The 20,675-nt window shown below is 41.5% G+C and overlaps 1 protein-coding gene across 5 annotated transcripts in view; it reads right to left on the bottom strand.

Moving 5' to 3' along the window:
• Positions 1-20,675, bottom strand: part of ippk (inositol 1,3,4,5,6-pentakisphosphate 2-kinase) — a 102,244-nt gene that overhangs the window by 38,075 nt on the left and 43,494 nt on the right. For all 5 annotated transcript variants that reach the window (XM_068051883.1, XM_068051886.1, XM_068051884.1 and 2 more), the window contains exons 6-9: positions 19,848-19,937; positions 14,498-14,556; positions 12,904-12,976; positions 7,678-7,957 (exon numbers count right to left, since the gene is read on the bottom strand). In XM_068051883.1, coding sequence (XP_067907984.1) covers positions 7,678-7,957; positions 12,904-12,976; positions 14,498-14,556; positions 19,848-19,937 — 502 coding nt within the window. The remainder of the gene's footprint in view (positions 1-7,677; positions 7,958-12,903; positions 12,977-14,497; positions 14,557-19,847; positions 19,938-20,675) is intronic.

A 20,675-nucleotide genomic window follows, 5' to 3' on the forward strand; every position in this document is an offset into this window, starting at 1 on the left:
TGCTCCCTTTTTAAAGGAGTACGATGTTAGCATAAATAAAAGCAAAATATTGCAGATGCTGGAAATCCTCAGCAGGTCTGGCAGCATCTGTGGAGAAAGAATCAGAGTTAACTTTTCAGGTCAGTGACCCTTCATCAGAACTCAATGTTAACAATTCTCCAATCCTCCCGCCCCACACCTGCATCCAGTGAGGACTGGAAAATGGTCAGACCCTCTGCTATTTCTTCTCTTGCTTCTTTTAACAGCCTAGGATACATTTCATCTGGCCCTGGTGATTTATCATTTTTCAAGGATGTTAATCCCATTAATACTTCCTCTCCCCCTCTGTTTATGACAGATGGTGGCTAACTTGCCTGTAGTTTCCTGCTTTCTACAATGTCTTGTACTGTGAAGACAGACACAAAATACTTGTTCCAGGTTTCTGCCATTTCCATTATTAATTCCCCCAGTCTTATCCTCAAAGGAGCCAATGTGTACTTGAGCTACTCTTTTGCTTTTTATAAATTTGGAGAAGCTTTTACTGTCTTTTATATTTCTAGCTAGTTTACTCATTCTAATTTCTCCCTTTTTAAAACCATCCTTTGCTGGTTTCTAAAACTTTCCCAATCTTCTGGCCTATCACTAATCTGCACAGTATTGCATGCCTTTTCTTTCCATTTGATACCATCCTTAACTTCCTTAGTTAGCCGCAGATGATACATCCTTCTCAGTCTTTCTTTCTCAATGGGCTTAGTTGAGAGTTATGAAATTATCTCCTTAAATGTCTGTCATTGCTTCTCTACCATCTTACCTTTTAACCTATCTTCCCAAGTGCACTTTAGTCAAATCTGGCTTAATACTTTTGGAATTACCTTTAAGACACTAATTTCAGACCCAAATTTTTCACCCTCAAACTGGATGTGAAACTCTACCATGTTATGATCACCCTTGCCTAGAGGATCCTTTACTATGAAGTGTACAGGATGTTGAGAGTAGTGAGGTCAGGGATAAGGTTACAAGGACGCAAGAGGGCACTGGCAAGCAAGAACCTGGTTTAAAGTGTGTCTACTTCAACGCCAGGAGCATCCGGAATAAGGTGGGTGAGCTTGCAGCATGGGTTGGTACCTGGGATCTCGATGTAGTGGCCATTTCGGAGACATGGGTAGAGCAGGGGCAGGAATGGATGTTGCAGGTTCCGGGATTTAGATGTTTCAGTAAGAACAGAGATGATGGTAAAAGAGGGGGGGGTGTGGCATTGTTATTCAAGGAGAGTATTACAGCGACAGAAAGGACGTTTGAGGACTCGTCTACTGAGGTAGTATGGGCCGAGGTTAGAAACAGGAGAGGTGAGGTCACCCTGTTGGGAGTCTTTTATAGACCTCCAAATAGTTCCAGAGATGTAGAGGAAAGGATAGCGAAGATGATTATCGACAGGGGCGAGAGTAATAGGGTAGTTGTTATGGGGGACTTTAACTTTCCAAATATCGACTGGAAATACTATAGTTAGAGTACTTTAGATGGGTCAGTTTTTGTCCAGTGTGTGCAGGAGGGTTTTCTGACACAGTATGTAGACAGGCCAACCAGGGGCGATGCCACATTGGATTTGGTACCGGGTAATGAACCCGGCCAGGTGTTCGATTTAGATGTAGGTGAGTACTTTGGTGATAGTGATCACAATTCGGTTCGGTTTACCTTAGCGATGGGCAGGGACAGGTATATACCGCAGGGCAAGAATTATAACTGGGGGAAAGGAAATTATGATGCGATTAGGCAAGATTTAGGATGCGTAGGATGGGGAAGGAAACTGCAGGGGATGGGAACAATCGAAATGTGGAGCTTATTCAAAGAGCAGCGACTGCGTGTCCTTGATAAGTATGTACCTGTGAGGCAGGGAGGAAGTTGTCGAGCGAGGGAGCTGTGGTTTACTAAAGAAGTTGAAGCGCTTGTCAAGAGGAAGAAGGCGGCTTATGTTAGGATGAGACGTGAAGGCTCAGTTAGGGCGCTTGAGAGTTACAAGCTAGCCAGGAAGGATCAAAAGGGAGAGCTAAGAAGAGCAAGGAGAGGACACGAGAAGTCATTGGCGGATAGGATCAGGGAAAACCCTAAGGCTTTCTATAGGTATATCAGGAATAAAAGAATGACTAGAGTTAGATTAGGGCCAATCAAGGATAGTAGTGGGAAGTTGTGTGTGCAGAGGAGATAGGGGAAATGTTAAATGAATATTTTGCGTCAGTATTTACAGTAGAGAAAGAAAATGTTGTCGAGGAGAATACTGAGATTCAGGCTACTAGGCTAGATGGGATTGAGGTTCACAAGGAGGAGGTGTTATCAATTTTGGAAAGAGTGAAAATAGATAAGTCCCCTGGGCCAGATGGGATTTATCCTAGGATTCTCTGGGAAGCCAGGGAGGAGATTGCAGAGCCTTTGTCCTTGATCTTTATGTTGTCATTGTCGACAGGAATAGTGCCGGAAGACTGGAGCATAGCAAATGTTGTCCCCTTGTTCAAGAAGGGGAGTAGAGACAGCCCTGGTAATTATAGACCTGTGAGCCTTACTTGGGTTGTGGGTAAAATGTTGGAAAAGGTTATAAGAGACAGGATTTATAATCATCTTGAAAAGAATAAGTTCATTAGCGATAGTCAGCACGGTTTTGTGACGGGTAGGTCGTGCCTCACAAACCTTATTGAGTTTTTCGAGAAGGTGACCAAACAGGTGGATGAGGGCAAAGCAGTGGATGTGGTGTATATGGATTTCAGTAAGGCGTTTGATAAGGTTCCCCATGGTAGGCTATTGCAGAAAATACGGAAGTATGGGGTTGAAGGTGATTTAGAGCTTTGGATCAGAAATTGGCTAGCTGAAAGAAGACAGAGGGTGGTGGTTGATGGCAAATGTTCATCCTGGAGTTTAGTTACGAGTGGTGTACCGCAAGGATCTGTTTTGGGGCCACTGCTGTTTGTCATTTTTATAAATGACCTGGAAGACGGTGTAGAAGAGTGGGTTAGTAAATTTGCGGATGACACGAAGGTCGGTGGAGTTGTGGATAGTGCCGAAGGATGTTGTAGGGTACAGAGGGACATAGATAGGCTGCAGAGCTGGGCTGAGAGATGGCAAATGGAGTTTAATGCGGAAAAGTGTGAGGTGATTCACTTTGGAAGGAGTAACAGGAATGCAGAGTACTGGGCTAATGGGAAGATTCTTGGTAGTGTAGATGAACAGAGAGATCTTGGTGTCCAGGTATAAAAATCCCTGAAGGTTGCTACCCAGGTTAATAGGGCTGTTAAGAAGGCATATGGTGTGTTAGCTTTTATTAGTAGGGGGATCGAGTTTCGGAGCCACGAGGTCATGCTGCAGCTGTACAAAACTCTGGTGAGACCGCACCTGGAGTATTGCGTGCAGTTCTGGTCACCGCATTATAGGAAGGATGTGGAAGCTTTGGAAAGGGTGCAGAGGAGATTTACTAGGATGTTGCCTGGTATGGAGGGAAGGTCTTACGAGGAAAGGCTGAGGGACTTGAGGTTGTTTTCGTTGGAGAGGAGGAGGAGGAGAGGTGACTTAATAGAGACATAAAAGATAATCAGAGGGTTAGATAGGGTGGATAGTGAGAGTCTTTTTCCTCGGATGGTGATGGCAAACACGAGGGGACATAGCTTTAAGTTGAGGGGTGATAGATATAGGACAGATGTCAGAGGTAGTTTCTTTACTCAGTAGTAGGGGCGTGGAACGCCCTGCCTGCAGCAGTAGTAGACTCGCCAACTTTAAGGGCATTTAAGTGGTCATTGGATAGACATATGGATGAAAATGGAATAGTGTAGGTCAGATGGTTTCACAGGTCGGCGCAACATCGAGGGCCGAAGGGCCTGTACTGCGCTGTAATGTTCTAATTCTAATAAGTCATAATTAATCCTGTCTCATTAAACATTATTAAGTTTAAAACAGGCTCACTGGTTGGTTCCAGAACTTATTGTCCCAAAAACATTCCATGAACTCATCCTCCAGGCTACCTTTGCCAATTTGATTTTCCAATCGATATGAAGATTAAAATTTCCCACAACTATTGCAGTACATTTCTTCCAAGCCCCCATTATTTCTTGATTTATACTCTGTCCTACAGCATAGCTACTGTTAGGGGGCCTATAAAGTACTCCAAGTGACTTATTTCCTTTGCTATTGCTTATCTCTGGCCAAACTGATTCTACATCTTGATCTGCCAAGCCAAGATCCTTTCTCACTACTGTACTGATCTCATCCTTTATTAATGGAGCTACCCCACCTCCTTTTCCTTTATTTTTCTATCCTTCTGAAGTGTCAAGCACCCGAGAATATTCAATTCCCAGCCTTGGCCACCTTGCAACCACTTCTGTGTATAGCTCTGTCTAAAGTATGTTGCTTCCACTGTTCAGCATGCATGTATTTTAGCGTTGTAGCTTCACCAGGTTGGCAACTCATTTTTAGGTATGCCTGGTGGTGTTTTTGACATGCTCTCCTACACTCCTCATTGAGCCATGGTTGGTCCTGTGGCTTGATGGTACTGGTGGAATGATACATATGCAGGGCCATGATGTTACAGATTGTGTTGGAATGCAATCCTACTGCTGCTGGTGGCCCACAGCCTCTCATGGATGCCCAGTTTGAGCTGCTAGATCTGCTCGAAGTCTATTCTAATTAGCATGTCACACAATATGATGGAGCATGTCGTCCGTGAGAGGACGGGACTTCGTCTGCACAAGGACTGGGCAGTGGTCACTCCTACCAATACTGTCCTGGACAGATAACATCTGTAGCAGGTAGGTTGGTGAGAGCAAGGTCAAGCCCGTTTTTCCTCCCTCTTGTTGGTTCCCACTACCTGCCACAGACTTAGTCTGGCAGATATGCCCTTCAGGACTCAGCCAGCTCAGTCAGTGGTGGTGTTACCAGGCCACTATTGGTTATGGACATTTAAGTCCCTACCAAGAGTACATTCTGTGCCCTTGCTACCCTCAGTGCTTCTTCCAAGTGGTGTTCAATATGGAGGACCCCTGATTCATCAGCTAAGAGAGGGCAATAGGGGGCAGTCAGCAGGAGATTTCATTGCCCATGTTTGACCTGGTGCCATGAGACTTCATGGGGTCCCAAGTCAATTTTGAAGATGCCAAGCGCCACTGTATACTACTGTGCCACCACTTCTTGGTGGGTCTGTCCCACAGGCCATACCCAGAGATGGTAATGGAGAAGTCTGGGACATTAGCTCTTTGATTCTGAGAGTATGGCTAAGTCAGGCAGTTGCTGGACTCATCTGAGGACGATTTTGCAGGGTCGACTGGGCAGGGTGCCCCTTTTGTGGCATCAAGGAGCCCTAGTAGAACCTACTGACAAAAAAGGAAAAACAGAGGGAAAAAAAACAAACTCTGGAGAATTTAACTGCCAATTCCCATTCCACCCAGGCAATATTTCTTCCATCGCTCAGCACATTAATGAAAAAGCTTTCTTCCCACAATTTATCAACTCAGGAATATTTCCTATTCTAGGTAACTGAAAATATGTCAAAATATGAAGTTGAAACTTACTTTAATAAAAAAATGTTACTAATTGAGGTAGTAAGCATGAAGAATAATCCAAATAGGTGTCCTGCAGATGAAGTCAAGGGTGACTTTCTCAGTTAGCCCAAGATATAGAAATAGGCCAAAGGGAGTGGCCTATGGCTTTACCACGGTAGCAATGAAAAATTAATTCTACTAAACAATTTGATATTTCAAATAGCAGACATCATGTGTCACACATATGGTACAAACATCTGTTTTATCGTTTGTCAATGCCTTAAGACCCTTTTTACACAGAGCACAATCTGCATTTTATTTCCAATCGATAAAAAAAGCAATTTTTACGATTTTGTGTCATATATATTAATGACTTGGATGTGAATGTAGGGGGCATTATTAGTAAGTCTGCAGATGACACCAAAATTGGTGGTATAGTGGACAGTGAAGAAAGTTGTCTAAGGTTACAACAGGATATAGATCAACTGGGAAAGTGGGCAAGGGAGTGGCAAATGGAATTTAAACGCAGACAAGTGCGAAGTGATGCATTTTGGGAAGTTAAACCAGGGCAGGACACATACAGTGAATGGCAGGGCCCTGGGGAGTGTTGTTGAGCAGAGACACCTTAGGGTGCAAGTACATAGTTCCCTGAAAGTGGCAACACAGGTAGACAGGGTGGTGAAGGCGGCATGCGGCACATGGCATGCTTGCCTCCATCGGCCGAGGCATTGAGTACAAGATTTGGGACGTCATGTTACAGTTGTACATAACGTTGGTTAGGCCGCATTTGGAGTAGTGTGTGCAGTTCTGGTCGCCGCACTACAGGAAAGATGTGATTAAGCTAGAGAGGGTGCAGAAAAGATTCACAAGGATGTTGCCTGATTTGGAGGGCTTAGGTTAGAGAGAGAGATTGGATAGGCTGGGTCTGTTTTTCATGGAGCAAAGGAGGCTGAGAGGGGACATGATAGAGGTATATAAAATTGTGAGACATATAGATAGGGTAGATAGCCAGAGTCTGTTTCCCATGGTAGGGGTGACTAAAACTAGAGGGCATAGATTTAAAGTGAGGGGGAGGAGGTTTAAAGGGGATCAAATGGGTAAATTTTTCACACAAAAGAACAGTGGGTATCTGGAATGAGCTGGCATTTTGACAGGTACTTGAATTAGCAAGGCATAGAGGGATATGGAATTAATGCAGGCAGGTGAGATTAGTATAGATAGGCATTATGGTCAGCATGGACACGGTGGGCCGAAGGGCCTGTTTCTATGCTGTACGACCCTATGACAACTTTGGTAGCTGCACAAATCTGCTTTTGCAAATTGCACCCAACGATTCATCCAGGTTACTATCAACCACAGTCGCGTTTACTGCCCGGTTAAACTTTGTTACACAGGCAGGGTACAAGGCACACACACAATTCTACAACTAGGTTTTGCAATGCCATATTGCACTTCAAAGAATGCACAGCAAGAGAAGTTGCCCAATGTTAACACCCAATAACATTACAAACACATTTGAAACCAAGCATGGATATCGATGACTAATCTGATTAAAATTATAAACTGAAAAAAATTTGACTGCAACTTTTCACCAGGCAAGGTACAAAAGTTTAGTTTAGTTTAGAGATACAGCACTGAAACAGGCCCTTCGGCCCACCGAGTCTGTGCTGACCATCAACCACCCATTTAAACTCATCCTACACTAATCCCATATTCCTACCACATCCCCACCTGTCCCTATATTTCCCTACCACCTACCTATACTTGGGGCAATTTATAATGGCCAATTTACCTATCAGCCTGCAAGTCTTTTGGCATGTGGGAGGAAACCGGAGCACCCGGAGGAAACCCACGCAGACACGGAGAACTTGCAAACTCCACACAGGCAGTACCCAGAATTGAACCCGGGTCGCTGGAGCTGTGAGGCTGCGGTGCTAACCACTGCGCCGCCCAAAGAATCTCTTCAGCTGGCAAGGACGAAAATCAACATTTAAAGGAGGCACCCTTGTATATGGAATGGAAGAGAGATACCTGGATAAAAATTTAAGAGGGTATTGCCCCCGAGTCTCCTGCTGGTTGGATGGGCTAACTCAATAAAACACAAATTTTAATAAGAAAGTCATCACAAATCACACTGGACTTTTGACAACACACACACGCATAAAAAGCCATCAAAAACACTTACCATTTCTTAAAACTTCCCTGCGACAATGACTTGCTTCACAGTGGCTCCTTTCTTCTGAAAGATGTGTTCTTTTCATGTCACCAGTCCTGCAAATGTCTGCATTGCTCACTAAAGCTATTGTTATCACATGGATCAGTTCATTGATAACAGTTCTCGTGCAATGTGGTCCACTAACCACACCATTAGCAGGAAAAAAGTAAGCTTTCAAATGATCAGCAAGTTCATTCAGATCCATCAGGCAGTCCTGGTCATCTTTACAGCCAAATATTAACTCTCCATTCTTCATGTTTTAGCCATTGAAGTAATGAAAGAGGGTTTTGTGTTGGGGTGGGAAGTAGAGGAAGGAGTAAAAGAAAAAAATTAGTTGCTATGCAGATACATAAGACATTATATCTGCAGGAGGTTAATATTTAACAGCACCAAAATAAGGTTAAACGATTAACAGTAGATTTGGTAGCAATTTAAGTTTCATCTTCAGCAAGTGGCAATTCCATATTTTATGCATTTCATGTTGCCTTGTCCTGTACAGAAACATGTTCCTGAAATTATAGCCAATGAAATTTGAACCAGTAAAAACTTAAAGCAAGTTTTTTTTTCCCCCTCAAGAGGTAAGATATTGTTTAAAACAGTTCTCCACACAAGCACCCAAAACATATTCACTTCAGATTTTGCTGGAACGTTTTTGAGCATTCAAACTTGCAGACAAGTTTGATTTATTTCAGGCTAATGTTATGAAAGTGATTGTTTTGTATGAAAGTGATTGTTTTGTTTAAAATACATTTTTCAAGGAATTTATAATTAAACTGAATAAAAACTGAACCAGGTTTTTTTTTTTAAAAGCCACCAAGAGGATACTCCGGGAGCTGAATTGGCAGTGTTGCTAGTTGTCACATGACTCAGGTTGAAGATAGAACAGAAACCCTGGTAACAGGGTTAGAGAATGACAAGCGCACCCCTTTGATTGGACAAGCCCAGTAATAACAGAGCAGCTGGGATGGGCAGAAAACTGACAAGCATTTTGATTGTGAATCAGCAGCACGTCTGTGTTTCACCTTCTGGAGTGAGATAAAGTCAAGTCTGGTGGAGAAGGAAGAGAGAATTCCAAGAAAGGACAGAAGACTACAAGCCAGCTTCGTTTTCCAGGAAAACGTTAAAGACCACTGCGTCAATTCATTTGGTTTCCTGTATTTGAAGAAAGCCTGCCAAAAATAATTCTCAACGGCGCCTGAAAAGAACTATTCTGAAGATCCTAGTGACCTGTCTACGTGTACTCAGAAGTTAGACTGTATGCCAGTTTTGGAACAACATATCTCATCTGTTTTCTACAAAAAAAAAATGAAGTAATCAACCCAAGTGCTTTTTATCTGTTATAGATATCTAATCCAAAAATCCCTTTTTTTTGGTTAACCAGTATGTACATGAGAGTGAGATGCTACGGTAAAAAGGGGACTTTTAAAAATTTAATGTTGGGGACTTCAAAAATTTCAATCTGTGTTTATGTTTTACTTCATTACGAGTGAAGACTTGTTTTATAAAAAAATGCTAATTTTGTTGTTCAGTAAAGAAGCCTGGTCAGTGCGCTCTATTCTGGGAAAAAGAGTATATGATTGCCCATACTGATAAGTGAAAAAATTTAAAATATGTTGTGATCTGTGGAGAAGTGAGACTGAATCAACAGTGCTCTCCTCCCACCTTGTTCATAACACTAACCATGGAGATAAAACTGTACTTTGTGCAATGCAAGCAAGGACAACCAAATGGACATCTTGTGTAATTCTTCCAATGCAACACCTTAATGGGGAAAGATCCTTTAATGCAAGCCATTACTTGGAGAGTCAAGGAACTGCACATGGTCTAATACATACTTAAGAGCTGCTTCTTGACATGATAACTTAATTTCCCCATCCCTGAACAATAGAACAAAGCTGGCTCCTATTGATTTAAGAAATTTAAGGATGAGATTGAAAATTGTGCCTTCAGCTGCTGCATTTAGGAAAAACATTGTTTTGGAGATACTAGACTCAATAAAGGAAGCAGATATGATAAAATGTTCTGTGAGGTGAATGGCAAAGGATTGAACCAATGAAGGGGAATTCCTTTTAAGTTGAGATAGATATAAAACTCCAGATGAGAAAGCAATAAATTGACATCAGTTTAACCAGTTTAAGAATAAAAAGCTATAGATAGACAGCCACTGAAGCCACTCCCAGTAGCGAACAGAGCAACAGAACACATTGGCTTGGATTTTGCTGTGAGCAGCGAAAGAATGGCTTTTGCCATTCACCTCAAAGTACCCACAGACTTTTAGCAGGTTTATCAATAAAAATTCCCAGCCATCTGGCATACGTTTTAATTCAGCACCCACTGCAAGATCAGTGGAGTCTCTAAGTAGCGTAAGAAACATAGAGGCTTCTCAACCGGACTGAAGAATATTTAAGACACGCAGACAGCAAAGCAGGAAGTAAAATATAAAATACATTTTAATTTTACAAGAAGCAAAGGAAAAAAATCAGTTCATACACATCTGATTAAGGGAGGAGCATTAAACAGAACAGGAAACTTTAAAAATTACTTTAAAAAAAAAATCTTTTACATTCATTTCCTTGAGGGAGTGAAACGCTACACTTTTAAAATTAAATTTTCAGGGCCAGAACGTTGTTCAGCTGTATATATCAATTATTCTGCTGTTAAAAACTGTTACTCCTGATTCTACAAACTAATTACTGACAGCAACTTTAACTGCACGTGTGCAGACGCCATAAGTTGCCATCAGTTTTACCCGGTGATAACAGCAAGCGCAATCAAGCCAAAAATATTGCCATTAAAACATTGTTGAAAAACAAGATTGACAAGTCAACTGGAATGCCAAATGTTAAAATGGTAGAAAGCTAACAAACAATGTGTGAAAATATGACTGTTCAGATACCACTAGTTGGCAAACTAGTGGAAGCTTTAGAGAGGGTGCAGAGGAGATTTACCAGGATGCTGCCTGGACTGGAGGGCATGTCTTACAAGGAAAGGTTGAGGGAGCTAGGGCTTTTCTCATTGGAGCGAAGGAGGATGAAAGGTGACTTGATAGAGGGGTACAAAATGATGAGAGGCATAGATAGAGTGGATAGCCAGAGACTTTTTCCCAGGGCAGAAAGGGCCATCACCAGGGGGCATAATTTTAAGGTGATTGGAGGAAGGTTTCGGGGAGATGTCAAAGGTAGGTTCTTTACACAGAGAGCGGTGGGTGCGTGAAATGCACTGCCAGTGGTGGTAGCAGAAGCAGATACATTAGGGGCATTTAAGCGACTCTTGGATAGGTACATGGATGATAGTAGAATGAAGGGTATGTAGGTAGTTTGATCTTAGAGTAGGTTAAAGATTCGGCACAACATCGTGGGCCGAAGGACCTGTACTGTTCTATGTCCGCCTTCAATTACATGGATTCAGGTGGAGGATCTGAACTTTATGAATGCCAATACATTAAATCTATCTTTCTTGGTATAGGCTGAGGAAACCATTGCAAAAGAAAAATAATCTCCAATTTAGTCTTCGCCCTGCCCTCCACTAAGGTGATAATTACTCAGGCTGCAATACGTTGCTATGGGCATTACTCATACTCCAGCATCTCACCGGTGTTATTTCATTAGAGAAATGCCTTGTCTCTGAAATGTTAGCAGGAATAAAATTAATTTATGTAAATATTGTCCTCCAATTTTCCCCTTTTCTGGTCTCATGCGCTGTCTCAAACCAACAGGACAGCAAAATTGATTTAAGGCCAAAGTCCGTGGCGCCATCAGGCTGACTGCTGGCATGCAAGTGTACCTAGCGACACTTTCTCCCTTAGTGGCTACTCAGAGCAACACAGCTTACATACTCCAAATACAATTGTTATATTTGTGCCTCTAGATAGAAATCATCTTTAATAAATCAATGCATTATGATTACATTCTCCATCAAGACAAAGGCTAAGAACCTCATTCTTGGGTTTCCTGGCATAGTTTACCAAAAAAGAAATCAATTAACTTTTCATCAAGAGAATATTCTTGTAAAATGTGCAAGGCAACAAAAGACATGAGGCAATGCAACTCATTGATCGTCACAATCTTTACCAACTAGGAAATTAAATATTTTAGATTTATTAGTGTCTACCATTAATATACATTTTTAAGGCCAACAGGAATAATAGAAATACAGTATTTTGCCACATTCAACCACTTATAAATGAATTTACCAGTGACGGTCAAGAGACTTCAAAAATGTACAGCACATCTGTCATTGAGCTTAAAATTTAAATTTACAAGACAGAAGCAACTGTTCTTGGCAGCTTAATTTTCATCTATATCTATTTCTACCGAAAAACCCATTCAAAATGTTAAAAAAATTAGTGTGAAAAGGACAGCAAATTATGTAATTTTTAATTAGTTAAATCAAAATCCAATTTACCTTAAAAATAATGAAGCTAACAGTGCTCACATTCATATATGTGCAAATCAGATGCAACTTCAGGAGAGGACAGAGATACACAGTTTAAACACAGAAACCTGGAAGTTGCTGTCCGAGGTGTAAACTGTGCAAGAACAGCATCGCAACATGTGGCTGCCATTTCAATGCATCATGTTCAGTGAAGTTTCTGTACTTGTGTTGTGGATATGGACGTACTCGCTGCAGAGAATTAGGGTTTGGTCCATTTCAGTCTAAATACCCTTAATGACAGCATAAGCCCTCGTAATTATTGCCAAACAACCTCCAGCAATGAAATTTAACTTGTACAAGCGTGGAGTACCATTCCTTCAGATTTTAATTACTGAAGATTTTAAAAATTAAAAACAAATAATTTTTTTAAACTTTTGTCTTCCTCAATCCCATCTTTCTTTCCTTTCCCTCTTTTTATTTTGCCTTTTGTAGCTGATTTGACACGGAATACATTATAACTGGCATTTTCAGGTTCAGACTCTATGCTGTTGATCGACAAGATTGAACAGAAGAACAGGTCCCAGATGACTCGCAAAGGACACTGCACCATTTCAAAGTCAAATTTGGAATAAATGCGACGCAAAAAGCTCATGGAACATAAATGGGTAAGGGCAAATTTAACAAACAGATGTTAATTTGCCGCTCACAGTAAATTCTGGTCCATTAACTATACATCGCTTGTTAGGCTTTATCATTTAGTGGAAAATATTTGTCTTCTTCAGTTTTCAGTGGTTGTAAGCAAAATACCATGACTGTAATTACCTTAAAGACTTTTAAGTTGTTCTGAGGCTCCTGTAACAAACTTTTCAAGGCGATGCACATTCGTTGTTTATTTCTGTAAAACATAGGCACATTAGAAAATGCGTTATTTGCATTTCTCCAAATATTTTCTGTGTCCTACAGAACAACCACCTTAATTCTGCAAGCCTGCAATTCCAACAAACCAATGCAAGACTTCAATGGAGAGAGATCTGGGCAGAATGCCCTGGGAAAATAAACCCATTTGCGCTCTCTGGATTACACAATGTTTCCATTACATTGTCACTTCAGAAGAGGATATCAGTTATACTAAGCAGCTTCTTGAATGAAACTACCAACTAGATTTATTTACAGATAGTAATTTACAGAAGTAGTGACAGCATGTTGAAGTCAGTCCACTCAACAATCCCTGAAGAATAGAATCTCATAAGTTTAATGTACTTGAGATAACATTTAGTTTAAAACCACATTTATTTGCAGTTTATAGATGAAATTCAATAATTGTTCCAGTTTGTTAGTTTCCTAAGATGCATTGCAGCAACTTACCACGCCTCCTTCGACAGCACCTTCCAAACCTGTGCCATCTTCCATCTAGAACAAGGGCAGCAGACATGTGGGATCACCATCTGCAGGTTCCCCTCCAAGTCACATTCCAAATTGACTTGGAAAAATATCACCAGTCCTTCACTGTCGCTGGATCAAAATCCTGGAACTCCCTCCCTAACAGCACTGTGGGTGTACCTACCCGACATGGACTGCAATGGTTCAAGAAGGCAGCTCACCACCACCTTCTCAAGGGCAGTAGAGATGGGCAACAAATACTGGCATTGCCAGCAGCACCCACATCCCATGAAAATGAAATTTTTTTTTTTTAAAAAGGTGAAACTGAAATTTGCTGAATACTTTGGACAACCAGCCTGAACTGTGCGTTTTGGCTCTAAGGCAGCTAAGTGGTCAATCATATTTAGGTTTCGCAGTAAAGGTTGCCTGGCTTCATTCACTCGCTCCCATGGTTACAACGGTGGAACAAAGCACCTCTACTGCAAAAGCATAAAAATTTTCCTTCTCTCCAATGAGTTGATTTGAATGGTCATAAATAGACAAACTGCACTTAATAACCAAATGATTAGCATTAATTGTTCCAAAAAGCTGCGTGAACTGTACATTTCATATTTTGAACAGGACAATAAAGCTTTAATATCCTCACCTGGAACACAGGAAGAGTAGGCCATTCAGCCCCTCCATCCTGTTCTGTCCTTCAATTAGATCATGTTTGATGGGCTCTGGCACTCATCTATATATTTCCTCATGTAATTAATTAAAGAAAGAAAAGCAACTCAAAGAATTCCTATTTACATAGCTATGAGATAGGAAATGTGCAAATTTCAACATGACATTCAGTGTTCAATTAGAGATCCCAAGAAAACTTATTTAAAAAATCATTTGTAATTTGAAACAAGGCTGATCTCCAATTTCTCAGCAATAAACTACTATTTATAAAGCTACCCAATTTTTCCATTGCTTAATTCTGTATTTTTCTGATAAGATATCAGATCATATCAAGGTTTACAACATGTGTTCAGAATTTGTACCTTACCCTGAGAAAAGGTCAAGGGGACAATATTTGCTAATCCTCTTCCATTTTCCATTAGCTACCTGTTAGAAAGAAACATACTAGTTAAACCAAAAATCTCAAGTAAACTAGGAGTTGATATAAAATTTGTTTCAGAAATGATTAAAATACAAGATATGAAACTTAAATCAGAAAATTTGCATCTTCAAAACAAATCTTACTGCAAAGAGAACCCTTATTTACAAAACTGAGAAGTGGCAGATAAGATGCATGACAAAAATGAAGCATTTTTTAAACTGTCACGTGTCACGTCAGGTGATATAGATGCTGCAAGGGGTGGACTGAGGAAAGTTTGGGGTCAAACTAGATGAAAGGGGCTAAAATGGGCCGAATGGCCTTCCACATCTAATTATCTTGCTATTTTCTAGAAAAAAAGGCACACCTTATTTGATATACATAGCTACCCCAAACAGACAAAATGTCTGCTATAGGTATGAGATGGAAATATCCCGTTTACTTTGTTTACTGCGGGTCATTCAATTCAAATACAAAGAACTTTTACTGACAGCTTTACTTCAGTTTGAAAAATACATTTTTCATTTGTTTTGTTCAGCTCTCTTTAAAGAATTTACAAAATATATCAAGCTAACTTGCTTCAATTCTGACACATGGTAAATGTTCAGGGACTGGGTCGAGTCGAGTTTTACATCAAGTAGTGCAACCTAATTATAGTCTTCACTATTCCTCAGAAATGCTGAAAAATACTGCAAACCTGTTGACCATGCTGGTTTCTTACCTAATTATAATAAATTTGTTCTGTAGTTTATAGATCTAAGGCATGAGCATATAAAATTACTCTATCACTGTCTGAAGACAAAACAATATAATCAGTAAGCTGAAATAATGACAAGTTTTTTGTTATTCGTTCATGGGATGTGGGCGTCACTGGCAAGGCCAGCACTTCTTGCACATTCCTAATTGACCTCAAGAAGGTGGTAGTGAGCTGCCTTCTTGAACTGGTGCACGTACGCCCACACTGCTGTTAGGAGGGAGTTCCAGAATTTTGATCCAGCAACAGTGAAGGGAGAGAGAGATATTTCCAAGTCAAGACGGTATGTAGCTTGAAGAGTAACTTGCAGATGATGGTCCCACTCGTCTCCTGTCCTTGTCCTTCTTGGTGGAAGAGGTCGTAGGTTTGGAAGGTGCTGTGGGGAGTTGCTGCAATGCACCTAGTTGATGGTGCACACTGCTGCCACTGTGCGTCAGTGGTGGAGGGAGTGAATGTTTAAGATGGTGGATGGGGTGCTGACCAAGCAGACTGCTTTGTCCTGGATGGTGTTGAGCTTCTTGAGTGTTGTTGCAGCTGCACACATCCAGGCAAGGGGAGAGTATTCCATCACACTCTTGACTTGTAGAAAGTGGACAGGCTTTGGGGAGTCAGGAGGTGGGTTACCCGCCACAGAATTCCCAGCATCTGCTATGCTCCTGTAGTCGCAGTATTTCTGTGGCTGCTCCAGTTCAGTTTCTGGTTAATGGTAGCCCCCAGGCTGTTGATAGTGGGGGATTCAGCAATATTATTGAATGTCATGGGGAGATGGTTAGATTCTCTTATTGGATGTTGCCATTGCCTGGCCCATGTGTGGCACGAATGTCACTGGTCACTTATCTGCCCAAGCCCGAATGTTGTCCAGGTCTTGCTGCATATGAACACAGACTGCTTCAGCATCTGAGGAGTTGCAAATGGTACTGATCATCATACAATCAGCGAACATCCCCACTTCTGATCTTATGATGGAGGGGTCATTGATGAAGCAGCTGAAGATGGTTTGGCAGAGAATGCTACCCTGAGAAACGCCTGCAGCAATGTCCTGGGGTTGAGATGACTGGCCTCCAACAACTACAGCCATCTTCCTTTTGTGCTATGTATAAATCCAACCAGTGGAGAGTTTTACCCTAGATTTCCATTGACTTCAATTTGGCGAGTGATCCTTGATGCCATACTCAGTCAGTCAAACGCTGCCTTGATGTCAAAGGCAGTCACTCTCACCTCACCTTTGGAGTTCAGCTCTTTTGTCTATGTTTGAACCAAGGCTGTAATGAGGTCAGAAGCTGAGTGGCCCTGGTAGAACCCAAACTGAGCACTGGTGAGCCGACTATCGCTGTATAAGTGGCGCTTGATAACATGTCAATAACCCCTTCCCATCACTTTGTTGACGATCGAGAGTAGACTGAGGGGGCGATATTTGGCCTGATTGGATTTGTCCTGCTTTTTGCAGATAAGACATACCTGGGCAATTTTCCACCATTGTTAGGTAGATGCCAGTGTTGCAGGCGTACTGGAACAGCTCGGCTAAGGGCGCGGCTAGTTCTGCAGCACAAGTCTTCAGTACAAAGGCCAGGATGTTGACAGGATGCATAGCCTTTGCAGTACCCAGTGCCTTCAGTCTTTTCTCGAGATCATGTGGAGTGAATCGGATTGGCTGAAGGCTGGCATATGTAATGCTAGGGACTTCAGGAGGGGGCCAAGATGGATCATCCACTCATCACTTCTAGCTGAAGATGGTTGCAAATGCTCCTCCCGTTTGTGCACAATTAAACAACTGTCATTCACGACTGGCTGCGGCAGGACTGCAGAGCTTTGGTCTGATCCACTGGTTGTGGGATTGCTCATCGCTGTCTATTGCTTGCTGCTTCTGCTGTTTGGCATGCTAGACGTCCTGTGTTGTAGCTTCACCAGATTGACACCGCATTTTGTGGTATACCTAATGCTGCTCCTGGAATGCACCCTTCAAGAAACCAGAGTTGATGGTAATGGTGGAGTAAGGAATAGATGAAGCCATGAAGTTACAGATTGTAATAAAAGCAAAATACTGCAGATGCTGGAAATCAGAAACAAAAACAAAGTGCTGCAAAATACTCAGTAGGTCTGGTAGCATCTGTGGAGAGAGAAGCAAAGTTAACACTTCAGGTCAGTGACCTTTCATCAGAACTTGCAAAGGTTTGAAATGTAATAGGTTTTAAGCAAATAAAGTGGGGGTAGGGCAAAAGAGAACAAAAGAGGTGTTGACAGGACATAGGGTCACAGAGAATAACTGACAAGGAGGTCATGAGACAAAGGCAAAAGAGTGTGTTACTAGCGTCGTGAAAGACAAAGCATTAGTGAAGAGAGGGTGTTAAATGACAGAATAATAAAAGCCCTAGCCAGAAGCACAAACATGAAATAAAACAGTAGGCAGGCACATGGCAAGTAAAAATTGGATGTAACAAACTAAAATAAAATTATATTAAAAAAGTGCAACTAAAAATAATAAAGTGGAGGCCAGTCCTGCTCTGTAATTACTGAACTCAATATTCAGTCCAGTAGGCTGTAGTGCGCCTAACTGGGAAATGAGGTACTGTTCCTCGAGCTTACATTGATGTTCACTGAAACACTGCAGCAAGCCCAGGACAGAGATGTGGCATGAGAGCAGGGGGGTGTGTTGAAATAGCAAGTGCCAGGAAGTTCAGGGTCATGTTTTCGGACTGAGCAGAGGTGTTCTGCAAAGCGGTCACCCAATCTGCATTTGGTCTCCCCAAAGTAGAGGAGACCACATTGTAAGTTACAGACTGTAGTTGAACACAATTTTTCTGTTGCTGATGGTCCCCAGTTTTAAGCTGCCAGATCTTTTCTGAATCTATCCTATTTAGCATGGTGGTAGTGCCACACAACACAGTGGAGGGTACCCTCGAGTAGATTGGACTTCATTTTCACAAGGATTGAGCAGTGGCCACTCCTACCAATACTGTCATGACAGATGCATCAACATGTAGATTGGCAAGGACAAGGTCCAGCAGGTTTCTCCCTCTTGTTGGTTCCCTCACCACCTGATGCAGGTCCAGTCTGGCAGATATGTCCTTCAGGACTTGGCCCACTCGGTCAGTAGTGGTGCTACTGAGCCACTCTTGGTGGTGGATACACCCAGAGTCCATTCTGTGCCCTTGCCACCCTCAAAGCTTCTTCCAAGTGGCATTCAACATGGAAGAAACTGATTCATCGGCTGAGGGAGGACAGAAGGTGGTAAATCAGCAGGAAATTTCCTTGCCCATATTTGACCTGAAGCCATGAGACTTCATGGGGTCCGAAATCAAAGCTGATGTCTCGTAGGGCAACTCCCTCTCGACTGTATACCACTGTGCTGTCACCTCTGGTGATTCTATCCTGCCAGTGGGACAAGATGTACCCAGGAAAGGTGATGGTGGTGTCTGTGACATTGGGTATAAAGGCATGTTTCTCAGAATGAATGTATGTGTCAGGTTGCTGCTTGACTACTGTGTGGGACAGCTCTCCCAGTTTTGTCTCAAGCCCCCAGATGTTAGTTAGAAGAACTTTGCAGGGTCAATAGGGCTAGGTTTACTGTTCTCGTTTCCAGTGCAGAGGTCGATGCTGGGTGTTCCATCTAGTTTTATCCCTTTTCAACTTTTGTGCAGCGGTTTTGTACAACTGAATGGCCTGCTAGGCCATTTCAGAAGGCAGTTAAGAGACAACCACACTGCTGTGGATCTAGAGTCACATGTGGGCCAGATTTCCTTTCCTAAAGGACATTAGTGAACCAGATGGTAGTTTCATGGTCAACATCGCTATGTAGCTTTCAATTCCAGATTTTCATTAAATTATTTAATTGGTTAGGGTTACGACCAAACGTTCGAAGGTGGGATTATGCTGGTTGGCTCGTTTCTCGGCCACACTGACACGATGGACCAAGTGGCCTCTTTGTGCCAAAAACTTTCTATGGGTCTATTTTTTTTTTTTTTAAACTGAATGTTAACTAATTGGATTCAAATTCCATCAGCCGTGGTGGGATTTGAACCAGTGTTCCCAGAGTATTAGCCTGGGTCTCTGCATTACCAGTCCAGTGACCAACAGTATGCCACTGTCTCCTGCTTCAATTCAACCCCTGGACGGAGAATACGATCTAAATTTCTGACGAAGGATACACATCCAAGATTTCATCATTTCTTTTCCCTTTACGGATGCTGACTGACCTGCTGTGTATTCCCAGCATTTTCTGTTTTTAACCTAAATATTGGGCAGGTGTAGGCACACTCAAGTTTGCAAGAAGCAGGGATTCAGTTACAGAAATGGGCTTTTGTAGTGAACCTGAGGATATCAGAATGCAAAAGAATTTACAAACATAAAACATAAACCACCCCACCACCCCCAAAAAGTACGATATACGGTTAGTTTGTAAATGGCAAGCGTACACTATTTTCACGCACACAAAAAACACTTGAATACAGCACGACTCAAGCAAGGCAATTTTATAATTTCGGAAATGTCAGGTAATTTTTTTTTTTTTAAATTGGAAAAAAATTTATAGCTGATAAAATTAAGTACCTTCAGATGCTGGTGCATACAATAGCGACACACATGCCGCTTAATGTCCTTGGTAATGTGACTTGAGAAAGGGATAAATCCACATTTAGGCTATAAAGAAAGAATGTTATTATAAGCCCACTGGTAATGGTCAGTATGAAAATCCACCAATAATAATAATGCCATTTAAAAAAAATTGGAGAAGTTATTTCCTATTTTTAGAAGTTACCTGCAGTAAAGTTATTTTGAAGTGCATCACAAAAGACAACTGTCATACATATGTACATTAATTCAATAGAATTTCCCAAAGCATTTACTGTAATTGATAAAGGTTAAGTTTAAAAAAAAAAAATCATGAATTCTCAAGGTGTGGACGAGGCCAGCATTTGTTCATCTCAAGTTGCCCTGAGAAGGTAGTGGTGGGTCTTCTTGAATCAATGCAATCCATCTGGAGGAAGTGTTCGAACAATGCTGTTAGGTAGGGACCAGTTTGATACAACTGAGTGACTGTGTATGCCATTCTAATAAAGCTATCAAGATTTAACTAATTGGTGCAGGACTGCACAATGCACACACAGAACTTAAAAGGTAATGAAGTTAAAAAATTAGGCTCCGTCTACATATTTCATTTAAAAGTAGTTACTACTGCATTACAACTGACATTCATTTGTGCTAAACATCCTGAGAATACTTCAGATATAAATGACTAGGAGCCATACTTTCCTTTGCTTGAAGAAATACCCAATTTTCATTGAAACATACAACACAAAACAAATCACAGAAATGGGAAGTTTAAAAATACAAGGTCCCTGATTATGTTTTCTTAACAGAAATGGAGAAAACAACCAA

This window comes from Heterodontus francisci, chromosome 19, assembly GCF_036365525.1.
Source record: "Heterodontus francisci isolate sHetFra1 chromosome 19, sHetFra1.hap1, whole genome shotgun sequence".
Taxonomy (NCBI): Eukaryota; Metazoa; Chordata; class Chondrichthyes; order Heterodontiformes; family Heterodontidae; genus Heterodontus; species Heterodontus francisci.